General features: G+C 44.2%; 1 protein-coding gene across 2 annotated transcripts in view; it reads right to left on the reverse strand.

The window, feature by feature from the left end:
* Positions 1–611: 611 nt before the first annotated feature.
* htr1e (5-hydroxytryptamine receptor 1E) overlaps positions 612–23,365 on the reverse strand; it is a 40,262-nt gene continuing 17,508 nt past the window's right edge. The window contains exons 1-2 of one of the 2 annotated variants that reach the window (XM_027284424.1): positions 10,152–10,237; positions 612–1,829 (exon numbers count right to left, since the gene is read on the reverse strand). In XM_027284424.1, coding sequence (XP_027140225.1) covers positions 624–1,760 — 1,137 coding nt within the window. In that variant the 5' untranslated portion in view covers positions 1,761–1,829; positions 10,152–10,237 and the 3' untranslated portion in view covers positions 612–623. Of the gene's footprint in view, positions 1,830–10,151; positions 10,238–23,365 lie in introns of those variants that run through there. The other variant, XM_010754303.3, reaches the window with a different exon arrangement.

Here is a 23,365-nt window from a genome sequence, read left to right on the forward strand (position 1 = left end):
AGTTTTATGATGAGAGACAGCTGGACTAACGTGATATTTTGATGTAAGTTACAGTGTAAGCTTACAGCACTGCTGGCTGCCATCAGATGCTCCGATGTACTGAGCTCAGATCAGCATTCACACCAGGACCTAGCTGTAGTCTAAGCTGTGATCTGCTGGAGGTTTTGAAGTGATACTTCAACAGTGGGAGAAAAATCATCTCACCTGAAAATGAATTGATATTAATAGAACTGGCTATGAATGTTTTAAGATGGCATTTATGGTTCTTAATTACACGAGTGAAGCCCTGCGTAGCACTAAGTTTACCATTGTTGATTTCACAAAATGTCTCGATGACTACTCGACAGATTGACATGAATCTTGGTACACACAGTCACTGCCCCGATCATCAGGTTAGAATTGATATTTACCCAATACTTACAAAACTAATGAGATCTTCTTCAACCTCATTGGTATTTGTGAAAGCTATGTAATGAATGAGTAGGAGTTATAAAGAATTCTTTTATTGAGAAAAACAGACAATACATTTTTTGTTGAGATGTAACTTTTTAACTTGAAAAGCACAACATCAGCTGACAGACTGTAAGGTGTGTTTGTTCTTTTTGGTGCTTGTAACCTCAGACTTATACATGCTCCTTTCTCTTGAGCAGCTTTTTAAAAGCCAGCTTGAAGTCATCATTGAAGCTGGTGTACAGCAGCGGGTTGATGAGAGAGTTGATATAACCCAGCCAAGTCAGAAAGTCCGAGAGAAGTTGAGAAGGTTGTAACACTCGCAGACCCACCAGAAGCTCCTTTAAAAAGAAAGGCAGCCAGCAGATAATGAAAGCCCCGAGGATGAGGCCCAGGATTCTCGCTGCTTTCCTCTCACGTGAGGTGCATATCTGGTTCTTCTCATCCTGCCCATCCACATCCGTCTCAAAGGATGGGATGCGGATGGTGGTGGTGAGTTTGTCAGTAGCCAGTGTGGGATCTGAGTTGGACAAGTCTGACACACAAAATGTGTGCGAAACACGACAATGGTCTACAGAGTTCTGACTGCCCATACTCCGGCTGCTGAGGTGCCGAGAAGAGCCGCGCTTCTGGTAAAGAGTTTTAGCAGCGTTGTAAATCCTGTAGTATAAGATAAGAATGATGATCATGGGAATATAAAATGCCCCCAAAGTAGAGTATATAGTGTAACCCAGGTGGTCATGCTCTATGATGCACTGTTGGAGACCATCTCTTCTCGGCCTCTGCCTCCAGAATAAGGGTGGCATGGATATGAACACTGAGATGACCCAGACTATCGCCACCATGATGGCTGCACGGCGTGCCGACCTCTTGCGAGCGTACTCGATAGCTTTGGTGATGGCCCAGTACCGGTCCAGGGCGATGGCGCATAGGTGCAAGATGGAGCATGTGCAGCAGGTCATGTCCATGCTCAACCACATCTCACATACCACCTGACCCAGGGACCATGACTCCATGGTGATGTAGAGGATGCTGATGGGCATCACCAGGAGTGCCACCAGAAAGTCTGTGACGGCCAGAGAGCAGATGAGGTAGTTGGCCGGCAGATGGAGCTTCTTGGTGGTGCAGATGGCGATGATGACAGCACCGTTGATGAGCACAGTAAGGAGGGTGAGGAGGCTGAGAACAACCACCACCACTGCCATCCCGTCTGTGAACTGGACCGCCTGCAGGCTGCCGGCAGGTGGGCTGGAGCAGTTTGTGATGTTGGGTCCAGAGGTGCTTCCCCCTGGGTAGCTTTCCATGTCCATCCCTGGACCCTCCCTCTCTGGAATCACACCCAGGGAGACAGCGCTCTCTCTTAAGGGTCAAAGGTCAGTCTGAAACAACAAAACAGGCAAATAGTAGATTAGCCAAAGTGAGCCCTGTCACCACATGATGCATACTGGGATACTGTGGCAAACTACCATGTCCCTGATCAGGAACCTGAATGAAAATATGTAGTAGTTTGCTTTTATGTTTAGGTTTCATAGTGATGTTGGCTGGTTCAGTAGTTTCACTCTTAATCTTACAGATACAAAAGTATCTTAATAAATGGTCAGATTGTAATTAAATTGGACTTGATCCCAAATGGGTAAATCCACTGCAATTTAGCGCCACTAAGATTTTTTTCTGTTGAATTCAGAGAAGTGATACATGAAAATGTGTTCACCAAGAATTGATGATTAATCATGCTCAGTTTATACACAAATGCATGTACTTCAAGGCACAAAGAACATTCAGTATAAAGACTTAGACTGGCAGCCACCCTGGATCACCGTGTGTTTAAAGCTTGGCATCTTCCTCAGGCAGGATTAAGAGCTCATTGTTGATGTCTGTCTACATAAAAACAGGAGGTGATATGATAATTGCATCCAAACAAATTGGCAAAGCAATAGATGCTCACACTATTGAAAAGGTAATACATATGTGATTTAGACTACGAGCAGTGGCACCATCAAATCCAGATAAAAAATGCAATATTTATCTGAGCTCACACTTCCATCTTTCAGTTCCACAGCTATACATTTGTTAATGTGTTGAGAACAGATGAATACATCTGAATCTGTTTTTATTTTTTTGGGCTGGTGGATTCAGGAGTCAACATGATCACATGTTTATACTCCTTACCAATCCTGTAAGCACCCCACTCTTGTGTCTATGGCTTTTGTTGTAACATTATCATAGTTCTGGTTAATAAATCTGATGTCACAAACAGATAGAGACTATCTGAACTTCTGATGTGAGTGACTCTCTCTCCTCAGAACACTATGAAAGTGGCTCAGTTGTCAGTGTCTTTTCCAGTCTGACTCCTCCACATTGTTGCTGTAATGAATGCTGTGGTCTGTAGGGGCTGTTAGCAGGAGTCCACTCTTGTTTCAGCTTGTCCAAACATCATTCATTATTGATTAGACATTATGAATAAGTAACATAACAGACACTGATTGATGATTGGTGATTTAAAGGTCCGACCATGGTCTTATTACTCCCATAGGTGTTCATGGTATAAGCAAAGTGACAGATTTGATTAATAGTAGTATTGTTAGCAGGGTCACTCAAGTTTTGTAGTTTCTCTAAAGTCAATAGTGTCATTATGGAGCAAAATGCCACTTTTTACTATAAGTATGTTCAGGCCCAGACAAGAGGAGGGTCTTCCTGATCATGTTCCTTTACTCCTGACATTTTTTCTATTTCATGTGTTTTTTTTTATTTCATAATAAGATTAACAGCACATTCTAGAGAAGCAGTAAGCCTACATTAACATTAGTAAAGCAATATAAATATATGAGTCAAATGTAATCTTAATCCCCAGAGCTTCCAGTTTCATCTCATGGTCTTCGTCAGAGAATGGCATTAGCTGAGTTAAACAACTCCAACCAAATTTGAGCTGAGCAAGTTAGCAGCCTCCATCTGGTGCTTAAGAGGATGAGATGTGGTTAACAATGTCCTGAAAAGTTTGTGGGTCAACTCCAACTTTTCCACCATAATTTTAAGGTTAAAACTGTATGACAGTATGTATAGTGGCCTTTAACAAAACAGATTTGCTTTTAACCTATGAACCCTCTAGAACCCTCAGGTCTTCTGGAAATTGACTTTTTATTGTCAGAACAAAAACTCACAGCAACCTTTTATTACTGTGGTCAACGTCTATGGAACAGCCTCCCTAAAGACGTGTGTGTGTGTGTGTGTGTGTGTGTGTGAAAAAACTTTGTAGTCTGAGTTTATGAAATGGTTATTCTATGTCAACACAACACACAGCTGCTGTTTGGATTTAAAGTTTGTGGAGCTTTTACTGTTGAGATACACTGAGGGGAGAAGCTTAATAAGGTGGAGTGGGTGTGTTGGAGCAGCTATGTGGTGACTCAGATGCAGCTGTCAATGTGGACATAATTGACTGCTGCTTCTATACAACGTCTCAACACACTCAAGCTGAACCAGTAATCACAGACAGGAGGCCCAGAGCAGCAGCATGCTGTGAATACAGTCAGCACTCAGGGAAAACACACCGACAGTGGATTATTTTAGACACAGATACCTGGGATGAACCCTGACTGACTTAAACATTTAAATCTTAAATCCCACGGTGACAAAGTCCCCCTCTGTAAAGGTCGCTGTGATGAATGACTTCATGAATGTGAATCACTCGCTCATGTATTAAAGATTAAAGGCCATTAATAAGAACAATTTCTGGGTTGTCAGGTTGTGAAAAATCTTTCAGGCTGCTGAGTCAGCTGAGTAAGTTAATGACAGAGACAGACAAGTGTCCCACTCTCTTTGACATCCATTAACTCTGTAAATGCTAATAAGACACTCTGAAACACTTTTCAAGAGGGTTATTTTAGGTTATGATTCCAGGTAAACACATAAATCTTTCAAACTCAACACCCCCAGTTTGTTACACAAGCTCTGCCTACAAATATGTCTCCAGGTGCAGATGACATCATTAGGGACTTTACAAAGTTCCTCCACACACACACACACACACACACACACACACACACCATTATACAATATCTGTTTACTCAAAGTGAGTAATCCTCCTCATGACAAAATGAGTAAAGTGGCTTTGACATGTTACGTTGGTGAAATTACTCCTTCACTTGACAGTCACAGTGCTTTTATCTTTTTATCTTCAAATCTGGAAACTTAAAATTCATAACAGGAACAGACATAACTGCTAATTGCAAGTCAGTTGACTTTCATGTGAGTGCTGGAATTTCTGCTCCTGTCAGCATTCATGGTTCATTAAATCAAGTCAAATCATAGATCGTAGATCACATCCTCTGTTGTGTCTGGATATTCTCAATTATCTGCCGAGCCATGAGCAGTTTTTGTGGAACTAGGACTAAAAATAGTTTTAGTACACACAGAATCAAATGAAACTGGGACTTGACATGTCTAAATTAAAACAAATCAAACAATGAAACAAAGTGAAATACACACACTAATTAACATTCATTAGCCTTCTGTTTTTATTAACTGAATGAATTGTCACATGGACTGTCTGTGTTACATTGACATCAAATCAAACACAGAAAACAAAGTGAAGAGGTGTACATTCCCATGCTGTCTAGCAGAGGGCAGCATACACCAACCAATGCCTAATACAATCCCAATTCCAAAAAAGTTGGGATGCTGTGTAAAATGTAAATAAAAACAGAATGCAATGATTTGAAAATCTCAGAAATCCATATTTTATTCCCAATAGAACATAAAAAGCATATCACATGTTAAAACTGAGACATTTTAAACTTTTCATAGAAAATATTAGCTCATTTTGAATTGATGGCAGTAACACATCTCCAAAAAGTTGGGACAGGGGCAACAAAAGGCTGGAAAAGTATATGGCACAAATCAAAAACAACTGGAGGAGTATTTGACAACTTATTAGGTTAACTGGCAACAGATCAGTAACATGGCTGGGTATAAAAGGAGCATTTCAGAGAGGAGGAGCCTCTCAGATGTAAAGATGGGCTGAGGTTCACCAATCTGCAACAAACTACGTCTAAAAATAGAGTAACTTTAATTTCAGAAAAGTGTGTAAGACCAGTGTAAGATCCCACCATCTACAGTGTAAAATAACATCAAAATAGGACCATCAAGGACAAGGTCAAAGGTCTTCGGGCCTTCAGGCAGCACTGCATTAAAAACAAGCATGATTCTCGGGATGCTACACAATGGTGAACATCGCTCTGTTCCAACTTTTTTGAGATGTTCTGCTGCCATCACTTTTAAAATGAGATAATATTTTCCATGAAATGATAAAATGTCTCAGTTTTAACACGTGATCTGTTAGTTTATGTTGTATTGTTTTGAACTGAATCACATTCCGTTATCATTTACATTTTACACAGCGTCCAAACTTTTTTGAAATTAGGGTCGTACAAAGCTCTGCCATTCGTTGTCATGAGAAGCTTGTTAATGACAAAATGAAAATCAATCAACTGTTTTATCACAACAGATAAACTATGTTAAATATTCCTAACTAAAAAAGCAACCATAACGGTCAGAGTAATTCAGAGAATTCAGAGTTTAACAGTAAAAAAGAAAAATGAATCTGCTTCATCAGGAGTGAATGAGTGTGGTTTGATGAATGAAGTAACAGCTCTCATCAGATTCTCATTCAAATATTGTTAAACCTGGACTGGTGGAAATACGTGACATCATGTTTCTTTTTCAAAAAAGCTCTCCTGAAACAGAAACAAATACACAAAATAGACTTTGTCAGAAAATTGTCTTTTCAGGGCCACATTTTTTAGTAAGAATAGACGTCTATTCGGCTTCAGCTACTAAATGGCTCCAGTGATTAATGTTTCAATAGGAACAGAGAGTAAATCTGTGGAAAAGATATCTGTAAACACGGTCTGACATATGACGACTGATACTTGCACATTGGTATGATACGTATAGAAAAATAGAACTCATAGAGAGGGTATTGTAGTCAGGTTGCAGTGCACAAAGAGAAAGTAAGAACCATTAACACTGGTCGACAGAGATGTGATTTCGCTTACAGGCCTGAATGCTGCACCCCTGCAGTGAGGGGTAACAGGGCTCTGTTACACTGAGGGGGCACTTTGCTGACTTTTGATCAGAGCTTTTGATGTGAGTTAGATTCTATATCCTTCAGTCACCACGTCACAATAAAACTGAGAGATTTGGGAGATTTTGGACCAATGTGTTTGACAGCACTCTCCACAAATATCATGAACAGTTCATCCCTCCAGTAGAATCAAAGCCAAGACCAAATGAAGCTGCACTGGCAGCGCGTGGTGGCCCATCACCTCACTAAGATGCTTTATGTTGTTTTAATTTGTGAACTGCCTTCAGATGAAGACATGTTCACTTTAACACAATGTTGCAATTCATTCTATGTAGAGAGACATAAACCGTGCTTCCACTGGCATCTGGATAGTTCAAGCAGTGGTCCACAGAGAAGAAAGCTTTGCTTATTCACTACTATAGCTGCACTATGAAGGGAAACCTTACAATAATATTTAAATAAAGTATAATAATAAAGTTAGTGTTTGTCCATTTTTCTCTTTCAATATGACACTGTGCACAAACTCCATAAAGAGATGGTTTTTCCCAGTTTGCTGACTGGCCTGAACAGCCTGGACCTCAAACCCTGTCAGACCCATTTGAGACAGCCAGGTTCCAACAACGTATGGCAACTGAAAGCAGGAGAGTGGAAGCTGTTGCTGAGATTAATGCTCATGTTCAACTTCAGGTGTTAACATACTGCAGAGCATTTAGTGAAGACTCCATTCGCAGTTCACATTATACTGCCTTTGTAAAAAAAAAAAAAAAAAACAGCTACAATGAAACCAAGTCTTGATTCATTTTCTTCTAAACTAATGACAAGTGATTCAGCCACATGGTGGAGTCAGAGGAATACAAATCCATCTCAGGAAATAAATAGTTTCTATGTGTGTTAACACAGAAAGAGGCTTTACAATGATGTTAATTGCAGTGTGTGTGACTGGTGTGTCATAATTTGTTACATAGCACTTTGATATGTGTTCACTGGGAACCAAAGCACAGTATCAATATAACCTGATCTTGAGACTCTCTCTTGAAGACGCCTGAGTTCATATCTTGTTTTGAGGCCTTTATTGTTTCAGTTTTCTACTTCTATGATGCACATCCTTCAGTCAATGAAATTAATGTAAATGTAAATGTAAATGTAAATGTAAATGTACTTTATTTATACAGCCCTTTACAACAGTCCTTTCGGTGTACCAAAGTGCTTTACAGCAGATAATAAATAAAGAGAACAATAAGTAAAAACAAACAAATTAAAAACAATAAAGGAACAGTAAAAACAATAAAATACAACAAAATCGAATAAGATAAGATAAAAGTGTCATCATACTACTGGGTGTTAAAAGCCATCCTAAATAAGTGGGTTTTTAGCCTGGATTTAAAGAGGCCCAGGTCAGAAACAAGACGCATCTTGACAGGGAGCTTATTCCAGAGCCTGGGGGCTTCCAGCAAAAGTTGATTTGTAGACCTCAGAGCTCTACCAGGATTGCGGACAGTTAAAAGTTCAGATAAATACGAATGGGCAAGGCCGTTAAGAACTTTAAAAACAAACATTAAAAGTTTAAAATCAATTCTATAAAGGACAGGAAGCCAATGAAGGGAGTTAAGAACAGGAGTGATATGCACACGTCTGTTGGTGTTGGTTAAAAGACGGGCAGCAGCGTTTTGCACAAGTTGAAGGCAACCTTGAGCTTATTAAGGCATGGATGGCTTTCTCAAGGTCGTGACGGCTTAAAAACATTTTAACTTTGGCCAGGAGACGCAACTGAAAGAAACTAGTCCTGACAACATTGTTGATTTGTTTGTCAAACCTGAGGTGACTGTCAAAGGTCACTCCCAGGTTTCTGACGGTTGAACTCAGCTAATAATGCCCACTAGGTAGTATTTCAGCATAGGAAACATTTGTACATTGCACAGAGAGTGTGAGTGACTATAGGATCAATAGTGGCCAGGGACGGCTCAGCAGCAGCCACACAAGTGGTACTTTGTGAACATGAAAAAAAACCCCAGCAGTGTGACAGACAGGATGGAAAGGAGGTCATAATAAGAGTAGTGGTGATATTGTGCACTCTCTTTTCACAGTCTGACACCCTTTGATGTCAGTGTGCTGTTTACCAGCATCCCCCATGATGTAACAGAAGGTCATTAGACAGTGGCTAGCACAGGACCTCAGCTGGCAAGATACAAACATATAAAGTTGACATGTGAACAGGAAGTGGATGGTAAGATGCTGCTCCATGCTTAATTCTGACTCTAACTACTGTGTACAACATCAAAGATCAGTGAGGACCCTCCTCGAGAGAACATCTCATGAGGCACGAGGAGGAAGAGGAGGAGGAGGGTAGAGAGGGTCAGTGGGTCTAGGAGAGAATGAATGAATAAAACAGAGAATGGCTGGACTGCGAGCTCAACTTATCAGAGTCACAAGGAGACCACAAACTATTCAACACCGTTAGATCTCTGCTGTAAAGACAGGACCCCCCTTGAAAGGAAGACATCTTCATGACATCATCATGACATCACGTGCCAGCTGTGGAAAATACTACATCAGTGAATCAGCAGCACCAAAACTACTCAGAGCATCCACTAGAGGTCAAAGGTCATCAACCAGGTGTTAGTGGATGACCCTTCACACTCTTGGCATGCTTTAGGCTCTGGGTGTCCAGAGGTACAGATAAAATGGGCCTTGGATAAATTCAAGACTTCCTTGAAAATACTGACTGCGAAACTACATGGAGAGTTACCAGTATCGTTACAGGTGGTGTGATTCGTGAGCCTTATAAAGCTGTGTGATATGCAGTTTAGAGATGCACCGATCCGATATTGATCGGATCAAGATCTAGATCAAGTATCTTTGACAATAGGCCGATCCATAGTGGCCAATCTATTCAGTCTAATTCTATGCTGTGCAAAACGCAAGCAACGTGCGGAAGCCCTCAGTTTTTTCAAAATGGAGCGACCGAAAGGATCGACTATCTGGAACTTTTTCACACTACCTCAGTCAACAAACTCGACGGCTACTCGCAATACCTGCGGAGTAAATGTTCTGAGTGGTGGTGGTAAAACTTCAAGTTATAAGACAACCAACTTAATCAAGCACCTACAGAAATTTCATGCCAGAGAGCACGCAGAGTTCATTGAACTGAGTAAACAAAATGGATTCGGTATAATGCAGCTAACTTTGAAGGAGGAAAAAATTCCACTTAATAGTGTGCAGGCAATACAAATCACTGAGAGGATACTGAACTTCATCGTTATGGATGGGCAACCGCTGTCATTTTTAGAAAAATAGGAAATGCTTTTAGATGTTGAACTAGAGTACAGCATCTCAGACCAAAACATATGGATGCCCAGCAGAATCCGCTGAGAACACCAATAACTCAGAATTGTGCAGAGAATCGTAAAACAGACATCAAACTGGACAGGAACAAAATAAAACTAATCAAAACCGTCTCTGTAAGTCTATCCAACAATTACTAATGCTGGTTTAGTTGAAATCAATCGTTAATTTACAGCGTTAGATGTAAAAATGGGCTGCAATGACAGCAATGTAACTAATCCTTTAAGGACAAACACACCATCACAAAGTATGTCCAGGAAAGTACAAGTTTTTGACTTACTTGATTGTTTTTCTGACAACCTATAGAGAAATGATCCAGAAACATTTAGAAACATTGTTATGTCTCGTCAAGTATGTTGAAGTTAGTCATGTTCATGTTCAGTGTTTTGTGTTCAGCACTTCCTGTTTTATTTTTGTACTCATCTTTGCCTCTCATTTCATTTCACCCAGACTTCCTCCCTTTGTGTTATTTTCCCGCCTTTGTAATTGTTTGCCCCGCCCCTGATTGGTTTCACCTGTTTTCACTCCCCTCATATATAAATAGTCCTTGTCTCCCTTTCTTTGTCAGTTTGTCTTGTTTGTTTCATGGAGGTGTTTGTCAAGTGTGACCACTCAGTGTTCAAGTATTCTTGTGTTCAGAGTCTGTGAGTAATTTTTTTGATCCTCTTTGAGAGTGCTTTTGTTTTTTTGCATCCTCTTTTAAGCGTCTTTAGTTTTTTTCTTGGATAATAAATACTTTTGCTTGATTACCAGGTAATCAGAGTCATGCATTTGAGTCCCTCAGAACTGTCTCAGGTCGTGACAAACATCTGTTCTATCACTACTGCTTACCACCAGACTCCATAAACAGAAACTGTAATTTTACTTTGTAAATCATCTTTGATAGTCTTTCCACTGTTCCCATAATCACCAATTTTGGTCAAGTTTAAATAAATTCTCAATTCAAAAAGCGGTTTTGGTCATCGTTATGGAATTTTCCAGCCTTGGGTTACTTGAGGTCCTCAGCTATAGTATGACCTCAAGGCCCACACATGACATAATAGATAGCTTGCCCTTGACGTTTCTTTAACATAAACAGATATCTGTGTCTCCAGACTAGAATATGCTGACAATAACACCTCCATGGGTAAAGACATTCTCTTTGACTAATTCTGGGCGTGTAGTATTTGTGGTGTTATCTTGGGGTTTAAAGTCGATCCACCAGGATGAGTTGGGCAGAATGTGAGACTGACTCAGGCACTTCTGATGAACTTTGAGAGTGTCTCTAATTCTCCTTGGCCAAGCGTCAATAAATAATACAGCATAAGACATCAGAGGCTCCTGCACACTTTCTGAACTCCTGACCTCACCATTGACCTTTGACTTCAGCAAGACCTCACCATTGACCTTTGACTTCAGCAATTTCTCCACAACAGCTATCATCTTCACATGGAGAATGAAGAAGCACACATGGCCAGTCTGGCTTTGCGAACAAAGCACAGAGAGACTGAGATCGACACAGGCAGAGTGTGATGTCTCTCTCTGTTCATCGACTTTATTCTTTTATTCATCATGAACACTGACAATGTACAAGTTTTCCACATGATTGAGTTCTGAATTTTTGTCAGACCTGTAGCCTGCAGCACAGAAGAGGAGCAGAGATCACTTTCTAACTCCACACACCCAGATTTCTTTTTTCCATTTTAAAACCTAGTCTAATCTTCAGCCCCAATCGATCCTGACTGATTGACATCACAAGGACATTCATCCAGCTTGCAGCAAAGTCTCCTTTTTGAATGTCATAGTAAAGGTTTTGTTGCTTGAGACAAAAAAACACTTCTCTGCTGAATCCAAGATGAATCATCAGTGACTTATCTCTCAAAGTACAATTCAGCAGGAGCTGTTTGGGGCTGCGTGCTTCCTGCTGTCTCACGTGGTCTTCCACTCCTCCTTCATCTCCAGTTTGTAACTTTGAGGGGATAGGATTGAATGTAGAGAAGGCAGGAGGCAATATGGGACAACTTAGATACTCCATCATGAATCTGTTATTGATGAAGTAACATTGTTATTAACTGAAGCAGTCTGAGGCCACGATGTGAATCACCAAAGCCAAGTTTATGTGCACTATCCGCATTTTAATTTAAAGCTTGAAAAGAGGAGATATCATGGGAGAGGGTTGAACAGTAGAGAAAAGGATAACCTACTGAAGGAAATAAGGCAGGCAAAAAAAGATGGCGGTAAGGAAAGACAAAGATGATGCAATAATGAAGGAAACAAGAACATGACAAAGTGGCTAAGGTGAAGAAAAAGGAGCAAAAGAAGGGAGCAGATAGAAGAGGAAAGAAAATGTACAAGGACAACATTTATGTTTTTGTAAAAGGACAGAGGACCTTGCATGATCACAAAATGACGAGATAATGCTTTAAGTTTGTTTGTATTTGTGTCCCACTACCAAGTGGTTTGGACCACTGACAATATAAAGAACAGGCAGCATAGGCGTGATGTCATATGGGGTGGACCTGAGGTGGGCTGGGTGCTCAAACAAGCCATCTGTAACAGTACCCACCTGTCAATCAAAGCGCCCACACTCTTAATTCTGCATAAATTTAAGCCTAATCATTTGAACAGTTAACAAATTCACCCTCAATACAGTTGTCATGTAATGATTTTAATGTAATCATTTTAATATGTGGACTTATGAACCCAGCGGCAACCTCCATGGCTGGAAAATTAAGCCAATGCGAAATTGCGGCCTTTGAGCAGCCGCTTGAGGCTGGCTAATCTCCTGTTCAGATTATATTAAGGCTTAAATTTATGCATAATTCACAGTGTGGCCGCTTTGACTGTCAGGTAGGTGCCGTTACAGATGGCTTGTTTGAGGACGCAGACGTCAATTGTTCGGCCTCAGGTCCACCTCAGGTCTGTGTCTTTACTGATTTTTAGAATAGCCAGGATGCGGAAGAAGCAGTACATCCAACATGGTGGCGGCCAGTGCTGCATATTTTAGGCTTCCACATTGACTTAAATTCCCAGTCACGGAGGGGAAACTACTGGCAGCTAGGGCATGATCTACAGGCATTGTTTAACGCTAAGTGTGTGTGTGACAACATGTGAGAAGTGACTGTTTGCTTGAAAACAATGGTAGCTGCTTAAGGTGTTAAGTGGCAGAAAAAGTCAGTCCAGCAGCTGAGGTTTTTCACTGGGTCACTTCCCAGAGAAGTTCACATCCTCTGTTGCACCTAACAATGTGACAGAACCTGAAACGGAATGCGTTCTGTTGTCTGCGACAGTGACTGTTACATCAATGTGACTACCTCCATTTTTGATCATGGATTACTCTGCTTTATCAAGATGTTTTGTGACACTGAACATCAAGTCAAACTATTCCTTCTTCATTTCTGTAACAGATGTTACCTGCCATGACACAGGTCATGACAGCTGTTTCGCACTCACACTAAATTTGTTATGCTGATTCCTGAAAGAATCAGCTCTGCACTATGGATGGGTGACTCATGGGTGAGAACTTTGTGAAAGACATTTGTCCACAAACAGTGGAGAACAAGTATTCATATTTGGTATTCAGGGTTGTGAATTATGCTGCTCATTGCAACCACTGCCACAGTGGTTACATCAATTTATAAAATGAAATACCATAAACATGGTGTCAACTATAATAAACAGAGAGGACTACCTGGTTCCATGTGCAAGAAAACATAACTGGAAAGTGATATTTCTTATCTAGTAATGTTAAACTGATTGTTTTCCTAAAAACATTTGCAATCTTTGAGTTAAGCATGATTGATATAAACGTGGGTGGACTATCCCTCCTTTAGGCTAGGCCATAAACTCTCTTCTGTCATGGACAGGGCTAATCCCATGTGACAACACCCTAAGGCCTGAGATCTACAGTAGTGGGGTTATGTCTAAATCACTTACCTCCCTAGACAGGGACAAAATCTTTGAGAATGACAAACATCATCACAGATGTTTTAAAGCAGATTATACCATTGTATTTTTTCCCTTCAGCAAAGAATCAAGTGCTATTTTGATTCCGGCCAAAGCACCAACTGTTAGGATTGCCTTGCCTTGTGTTTTCTGCTCTTCTTTGTGTCACATGTGTTATGTCTGTCTCTGCCTGGTTGTTGGCGCTGCTGGGTGTGGCCCTCTCACGTGGCTAATCCCACACTTGCATCCCATCATCCAATCAAACCTGTTCAGTATGAAAGACCAGTGCCATTCTTTCTACCTTAAAGACCTGCCAGCCAAGTCTTGTCATCCTCACCGGTTCTTTTTGCCACTATAAACTCTGAACCTCTCTGGACACCACCTCATCACTGACAAGCACATGTTAACAGCACGTGACACACAAAGTCATTATTAACTTGAAAATATCATAATGCCATAAGTGAGTTTCCAAGTTGTGACAGTTAATAAGAATAGGACACTTGAATGGGAGTCAAATTGGAAGCTCATTCTATCAGCCACCAAAGTGCACTTGAAGGCCTGATCCAATCTCTGACAGTTACTGAACCCAAAACACTCAACTTCCCCTTTCATCTGCCAGCTTCACGCCCGGTCCACTAACAAAAAAAAAAAAGGTTTTATGACCAACCTCTGTTGGAACTTTCAGGCTTACTTTAAATCTCAAAGTGCACTTGAAAGTATGATAAACCTTCAACAGGTACTGAGCCCAAAACACTCAAGTCCTTTTTAATCCACCAGCTTCAGTTTCAGTCTGCCAATAACAACAAAGAAACTTTGCCAGTCAATTTTTAGGCTTACATTAAATTTCAGTGTTTAAAATGGTGCACCATCTTCTTTTAAGCTGTTGGTTTGGATGGGCTGGTTTAGGAAAAAAGTGTTTTTCAAGTCAGCCAGTACTGGTGTTAACTACTTTTAATTACAAGTACACAGCAGAAACAGAAACCTAATTTTAAACTGAGATTCAAGAAATTTGATATAAATATTTATCCATGGTGATTTAGAATATTTTGTGGACTGCCTCATCTTTTCCACTAGTCAAGTATATGAACACTATTGCTAAGCAAAGAGCAGTATGGGTATTGTACTTGTTTTTCCATTTTTTCTTGTTAGTTCCAGAAATAGCTGCTTGTCACTCCAGTCAATCCACAAATAAATCACAGCAGACACTACTATTAATAATCACTGACACTGTTCATAAAACGTATCCTTAGGTTTATTAATATCATAGAAGACATATTTTCCTTATAAACTAGCTATATTGCTTTAGATATCCTTCAATATCTCCCCTCAGTCTTGCAATATGTGGGGTGTAGCAGAATATATCTGTAATTCAGGCTCTGATAAGACACTGGCTTTAACAACATGGTAAATTCAGAGCGATACTTGAAGGACTTCAGCCCCAAACCATTTGCAGAGCAGCCAGTCAGTCACGCCTGGGGAGCCCGTCAGTGAGGGCCATTACTCAGCTGCCATCTCACCTGGAAAATGGATGACCTTTCCAGAGTGGAGATTGCAGAGGTGATTTTGCGTCATCATAAAACTGCCAACATTCTGGCATGTCTGCAATTTAAGCATCGGCACAATTCAGCCCATATGCAGACAGTCCACTGTGACCTTTAAACAGTCAGATTCCATCTTTGAATTTAACACCACCCTGTGTTGATGTGACCATACTCAAGATAATACTGAAGAAAACAGGAGAAATAAATGCAAGCAGAATGAGAGGGTAGAGAGGCTACTGTCACTTAATATGACCAGATATGGAACAAACAGCATGATGGAGTGTTGAAATGACAGACGAGAGAAAGTGGACTGACAGATTTAGACAGATGAAAGGATGGGTCACATATAGCTCCACTTCATTTCACATCCAATGACATGTTCTGACAAGCAGGTACTACTGATACATCTTTATTATATGAAGAGGAAGGTTCAGGCACAATGAATCAACTATTGTTACATGGAAGTTATCAAGTCAACATGTTTGAAAAATAGAGTTATATTCTGCCACTTTAAATTGGATGACACTGAGCTTTATCCAAAGGTTGTACACTATGCTCCCCCTGTCCTCACACACTCCACCATGGAGATCTGAATGCCACATCTGTACTTAAAGCCCTATGAAACAGGGAGAAGAGTGCCGTTTACTTCCTCATCATTACAAATTTCCTGTAAAACAGTTAGTTCCCATGGGCCCACCACCCATGGGAGGGGTCTCAGGGGGGAGAAGGTGCGAAGAGAGATGGGCGGCAGTCGGAGGCGGGAACCCTGGCGGTCCGACCCCCGGTTGCAGAAGCTGGCTCTGGGGACGTGGAATGTCACCTCTCTGGCGGGGAAGGAGCCTGAGCTGGTGCACGAGGTTGAGAGGTACCGGCTAGATATAGTCGGGCTCGCCTCGACGCACAGCGTGGGTTCCGGAACCAGTTTCCTTGAGAGGGGCTGGACGCTCTACCACTCTGGAGTTGCCCCCGGCGAGAGGCGCAGAGCGGGGGTGGGACTGCTTGTTTCCCCCCGGCTCGGCGCCTGTATGTTGGGGTTCACCCCGGTGGACGAGAGGGTAGCCTCCCTTCGCCTTCGGGTGGGGGGACGGGTCCTGACTGTCGTCTGTGCTTGTGCACCGAATGGCAGTTCAGAGTACCCACCCTTTTTGGAGTCTTTGAAAGGGGTGCTGGAGAGCGCTCCCTCTGGTGACTCCCTCGTCCTCCTGGGGGACTTCAATGCTCACGTGGGCGGTGACAGTGAGACCTGGAGGGGCGTGATTGGAAGGAACGGCCCCCCCATGTGCACTTGGCACCAGGATGCCCTCGGCTGTAGTTCGATGATCGACTTTGTGGTCATGTCGTCGGACTTGCGGCCACATGTTTTGGACACTCGGGTGAAGAGAGGGGTGGAGCTGTCAACTGATCACCACCTGGTGGTGAGTTGGCTCCGATGGTGGGGGAGGATGGCAGTCAGACCTGGCAGGCCCAAACGTTCTGTGCGGGTTTGTTGGGAACGTCTGGCTGAATCTCCTGTCAGAAAGAGTTTCAACTCCCACCTCCGGGAGAGCTTCGCTCATGTCCCGGGGGAGGCGGGGGACATTGAGTCCGAGTGGACCTTGTTCCGTTCCTCCATTGTCGAGGCGGCCGACCGGAGCTGTGGCCGTAAGGTGGTCGGTGCCTGTCGTGGCGGTGGCCCCCGAACCCGCTGGTGGACACCGGCGGTGAGGGATGCCGTCAAGCTGAAGAAGGAGGCCTACAGAACCTTTCTGGCCTGTGGGAGTCCTGAAGCAGCTGACGGGTATCGACATGCCAAGCGGAATGCGGCCTCGGCGGTTGCGGCGGCAAAAACTCGGGCGTGGGAGGAGTTCGGTGAGGCCATGGAGAGCGACTTTCGAACGGCTTCGAGGAGGTTCTGGACCACCATCCGGCGGCTCAGGCGGGGGAAGCAGTGCACTATCAACACTGTGTTCAGTGGGGACGGTGTGCTGCTGACCTCGACTGGGGACGTCTTGGGTCGGTGGAGGGACTACTTCGAAGACCTCCTCAATCCCACCAGCACGTCTTCCGTTGAGGAGGCAGAGTCTGGGGACCCCGTGGTGGTCTCCGCCATCTCTGGGGCTGAGGTCGCTGAGGTAGTCAAAAAACTCCTCGGTGGCAAGGGCCTGGGGGTGGATGAGGTCCGCCCGGAGTTCCTCAAGGCTCTGGATGTTGTGGGGCTGTCTTGGTTGACAAGTCTCTGCAACATCGCGTGGACATCGGGGGCAGTGCCTCTGGACTGGCAGACCGGGGTGGTGGTTCCCCTCTCCGGGGGTCCTGGAGAGGAGGGTCCGCAAGATTGTCGAACCTCGGATCCAGGAGGAGCAGTGTGGCTTTTGTCCTGGCTGTGGAACTGTGGACCAGCTCTATACCCTTAGCGCGGCCCTGGAGGGTGCATGGGAGTTCGCCCAACCAATCTACATGTGTTTTGTGGACCTGGAGAAGGCGTTCGTCCGTGTCCCTCGGGAGGTCCTGTGGGGGGTGCTCCGGGAGTATGGGGTTCCGGACCCATTGATACGGGCTATCCGGTCCCTTTACTCTCGGTGCCAGAGCTTGGTCCGCATTGCCGGCAGTAAGTCGGACCTGTTTCCCGTGGGAGTTGGACTCCGCCAGGGCTGCCCTTTGTCACCGGTTCCGTTCATAACTTTTATGGACAGGATTTCTAGGCGCAGCCAGGGCGTCGAGGGGCTGCGATTCGGTGGCCTTAGGATTGGGTCGCTGCTTTTTGCGGACGATCTAGTCTTGTTGGCTTCATCGGATCGTGACCTTCAGCTCTCTCTGGAGCGGTTTGCAGCCGAGTGCGAAGCGGCTGGGATGAGAATCAGCACCTCCAAATCCGAGGCCATGGTTCTCAGCCGGAAAAGGGTGGAGTGCAGTCTCCAGGTTGGGGATGAGATCCTGCCTCAAGTGGAGGAGTTCAAGTATCTCGGGGTCTTGTTCACGAGTGTGGGAAGGATGGAACGGTAGATCGACCGGCGGATCGGTGCGGCTTCTGCAGTGATGCGGACTCTGCACCGGTCCGTCGTGGTGAAGAAGGAGCTGAGCCGAAAGGCGAAGCTCTCGATTTACCAGTCGATCTACGTTCCTACCCTCACCTATGGTCACGAGCTTTGGGTAGTGACCGAAAGAATAAGATCGCGAATACAAGCGGCCAAAATGAGCTTCCTTCGCAGGGTGCCTGGGGTCTCCCTTAGAGATAGGGTGAGAAGCTCGGCCATCCGCGAGGAGCTCAGAGTAGAACCGCTGCTCCTCCGCAACGAGAGGAACCAGTTGAGGTGGCTCGGGCATCTCGTGAGGATGCCTCCTGGATGTCTCCCTGGTGAGATGTTCCGGGCACGTCCCTCCGGGAGGCGGCCCCGGGGAAGACCCAGGACACGCTGGAGGGACTACGTCTCTCGGCTGGCCTGGGAACGCCTTGGGGTCCCCCTGGGAGAGTTGGTAGAATCATGGACCCGATCATGGATAAGCGGAAGAAAACGAATGAACGAACAGTTAGATATGTAGGGGCTTGTTGCATATATTGATTAGTGTTTTCAATAGCCAATAGCAAGCCACAGCTATACACTGTAACTAGTGTTATAGGCTAATGTCAGAAGACTAAGACAGAAGCCTACTGACGCCGGGCAAAGTACCGTTCCACTTCCGTTCCGCGTTCGGTGTGAGTCCCGTGTGAGAGGAGGTAATGTTACTATTTTGCTCGTCACTTTTAAACATTTATTTTGGTTTTTGGACAATGTAAACCTTGTTTTATGTATGTATAAATGTTCGTTTTAGGTTGTAAACATGCAGTTAATGTGCCAATTGAATATAAAGCTTGTAAACGGACTTTTTGCAAGTTAAAGTAGACATGTTTCCACATGCTAGTCTACAGGGTTTTCTGTATGCTTATTTGCTAACAGGAGCTTGAGACCTGTGTGCTGTGTGGAGGAGACTGCATGTTACAGAGCCTTATATGTTTTTCTGTTGATTTGTACAGGTATGTGCATTATGTTTATTACAATTCATTTGGCATAGTGTTCACATGTGTTTATATTAGTTGTATTAGTCCTGTATGTACGTGCAGTTCGCGCCAGACTAGCTGAGAGGAGGAGCTTGAGACCTGTGTGCTGTGTGGAGGAGACTGCATGTTACAGAGCCTTATATGTTTTTCTGTTGATTTGTACATCGTCCTGCCTTCATTAAAAGAACAACCAACAGCTGGTCGTGGTCCGAGTCCTTCTATTCGGCGCAACATAGAACACAACGCAGACGTATAAGGGTTAACGGACGTGCATCCAACCTGATAGAAACTGTCAAAGACAATGCACGCCTGTTACAATGGTGCCGTGACCTTCTAAGTGACTACTATTGATTGCTGATTGATGTGATTATCCAAATCTTTTATTTTGTGCTCTTCCTATTTAACCATTCAGGTTTCATTTTTTCGTTTTTTTTTCTCTCGTGTTTTATCTGTGTGTGGTGTGACTGAAATATGGCAGAGGGCTATACATATTGTTGGAGGGTGGAGGTGACATGCTGAGCGTGACTTTGTTGAGGGCCAGTTTGGTGTGGGGAGGGTTTGTTTATTCAACCTTTAGCGTCCAGAACACCAGGGCCTAGTGTCACAGCATTACACACCCCAAGCTTACCTCACACGTTATGTAGATCGTGCCATGCCAAGCCAATTCGAGCAGAATCCAGACTTAGGCTCACTCATTACTCAGTAGCTGAAAAGTAGGTGAATCCATTACAGCTAAGCTGCAATCTGACAGGAGCACACTAAACACGAGTACTCCTGTACAGCCCTCAGAGATGACATTGCCTAACGTCAAGGTGGTCATGCAGTCAGATGCAAAGGAGCCCTCATTCAGGGGTGATAGCTCAGACAAATTCACAGTTCATGAGTGGGAAAATCTTATGACTCGTATTTAAAGAAGCGGGCTATTCCAGTTCATGAGCATTCACAAGAAGTCCTGGCAAGGCTTATGGGCAGAGCAGGGGATGTGGTAAAGATAAAGCTGCGTAACAACACATCTATAATCACATTGTAAATCCTCATGTGATCTTTGACATCTGAAACAACACTTCAGTGAACTGACATTTCAAGCATGCCTCTAGCAGATTTTTACAATACACTGCCATGCAGGTGAAGATGCTATGGAATATTGGATAAGGCTAAATAAAACAGTTGATGTGGCGGATGAATGTCGAGAAAAGGCAAGGTCGGAGCATGATGACCCAGGCCATGAGGTCAGTATGATGTTCATCAAACACTGCCCAGACCAGCCTCTTGCAAGTGTTTCAAGTTCAAGTCTGCAGAGAAATGGTCGGCATGTGAGATCCAAGAGAGCTTGATGAGCACATGCAAGGAAAGAAAGCTCAAGCTGCAGCTGTTAGGCCACTTAAACCGAGCATAGTAGAGCACAAAGTCCATTCCCAGTGTCATGTGCATACCTGATAATATACCAGTCCCGAACACCACTGTACCTCGGTGCCACCTCCAGCACCCATGACTACTGCAAGTGTTGACAATGTCTGCATGAGGATGTGGTGAACTAACTGGTCACACAGCAAACACAAGTACCAGCAACCTCAGGGCTCAAGCCACAGTGCCTCGCTCTTTTCAAAAGGGTGCAGGGTTTGTGGGGCTTCTGATCATTCCACATTGTCTCACTGCAGGCAAGAGAACAGGTGTTTAAAGTGCTTATCACCTGGTCACTGGAAGAGGGCTGCCCTGATCAGACCAACCAGCGCTGCTCTCAGCCTGCCAACAGCGCTGGTGGACAGAACCAACAGTTAAACTAGAAAACCCACGCCTGGAGAGGGGCGGTGTGGGTATTGTGGATGATCCCTCGACACACGACCCAGCTCATTATATGAGAACTGCTGTGCCAAAGCACCTAAGGGGACTCGAATAGTCATTCAAGCCACGCAGAAGATCAAGCTTTCAGTGAGTTGTTTTATGCTCCTGTCCTTGTCAATCACAGTGTGCAGCTTAAAGGCATGTTGGACTCTGGCTCTATGGCATGTAGCATCAGTGAACATGCAGTAGAGAGACTCAGCTCTGCTGGTGTTTTGCCTGAAAAGCAGCACCCGAAGAAAATATCGTTTTGATTGGCTGTGGTGGTCTGCAGACTCGACCTGAGGTTTTTATGACTTGGATGCAGCTTTACGGGTTCGCTGTGTCGTACCTACCTTAGTTGTGCCTGGTCAGCATGACGACTCATCTTGGGCTCAAACATCATCAAACATGTGATTCGTGTCCTGAAGGGTGATGATACTACTGGAACATGGCATCCAGACCTGAGCATCAGTCTGACCCCGAAATTGAGCATTTCTTGTCGATGTTCACTAATGTTGAGCGCTGGAGAGGAAGTGAGGTTCCGACAAAAATAGGCACTGTCAAGCTCACCCAAGCAGTGACACTCCTACCCAGGCATGAACACTTAGTCTGGGGTAGACTTCCTGCTAATGTGCCGATGTCACCTGGAAGCACAGTTGTCGTGGAGCAAACCAACTCCAAAGCATGCCACGAGTGTTTCAGTGGGTCGTCTTGTCACACCTCTCTGGGGTGATAGATGGGTGCCAATGACAGTTGTAAACCCATCCGACAAAGCTGTCACACTGAAGAGAAATTGCAAATTGGCTGATGTGTTTCCAGCTTGGCAATCGAGGATCTAGATGCTTTTCAGGGTCTAGATAAGGCTTCAGAGAAACAACCAGACGCAGACAAAAAACAACCTGACATTGAGATACAGCAATCTCATACAGAGAAACAAGTACTGACACACTGAAACAGAAACCCGACCCTCGCCCAGTGCCTTTCTGCCGATCAGTTGACTAAAAGCTTGCAGAGTTAGGCCTAAGTGACATTGACATTGACTCATGTCAGGTCAGTGAAGACTGTAAGTTTCGGCTCACACAGCTGCTAACTGAATATCAAGACATCTTCTCCAAGCACTCATTGGACTGTGGTGAGGTCAAGGGATACACACACCGCATTCATCTCACAGATGATCGCCCTTTTCGCTTGCCATACAGGAGAGTCCCTCCAGCCCACTATCAGAAGTTGAGGCAAGTTCTCACTGATATGGAGGAAAAAGGGATTATCAGGAAGTCCTCAAGCGAGTATGCTTCGCCACTGGTGATGGTGTGGAAGAAAGATGGTGGGTTGCGGATTTGCACCGATTTCAGGTGGCTGAATGCCCGAACCTTAAAGGATGCTCATCCTTTACCGCACCAATCTGACTGTCTGGCTGCTCTTGGTGGCAATTGCCTCTTTAGCACGATGGACCTCACTTCTGGCTTCTTCAACATCCCGATGCACAAAGACGACAAGAAGTACACAGCCTTCACGACTCCCCTTGGACTGCATGAATATAATCGCATGCCACAGGGACTGTGTAACAGCCCAGCGTCCTTCATGAGGATGATGATTGGGGTCTTTGGGGACATGAACTTCACCAAACTCCTGTGTTATCTTGACGATCTTCTTGTCTTTGCACCGTCAGAGGATGAGGCCTTGTCCAGACTCCACACAGTGTTTCAGAGGTTGCGAGAGAACAACTTGAAACTGGCCCCTAAGAAGTGCCATCTGCTTCAGAAACAAGTCAGATTCCTCGGCCATGTCATTAATGGTGAGGGTGTGGCCGTCGATCCTGCCAAGGTGGAGGTCATCACTAAGGTGACAGTACGAGACCTCATGGAAGACGATGAGTGCACGCCTTCTCTCCGGAGAATCAAATCATTCCTCGGCATGGTATTTTACTACCAGCATTTCATCCCAAACTGTTCCTCCATTGCGAAGCCCTTGTTCGCACTTACGGCTGGACAGAAGAGACGGGGACGGTCAGCTAAGGATAGGAAGCCTCTAGGTGCCTATCGTAAGCTTACACCTGCAGACTGGTCAGCGGAATGTGGCAATGCTTTTGACCAGTTGAAGACCATGCTGTTGGAATGTGTTGTGCTGGCCCATCCGAACTTTGACGAGCCATTTATCCTGTCAGTTGACGTGTCATTGGATGGACTTGGAGCG

This window comes from Larimichthys crocea, chromosome XI (assembly GCF_000972845.2).
Source record: "Larimichthys crocea isolate SSNF chromosome XI, L_crocea_2.0, whole genome shotgun sequence".
Taxonomy (NCBI): domain Eukaryota; kingdom Metazoa; phylum Chordata; class Actinopteri; family Sciaenidae; genus Larimichthys; species Larimichthys crocea.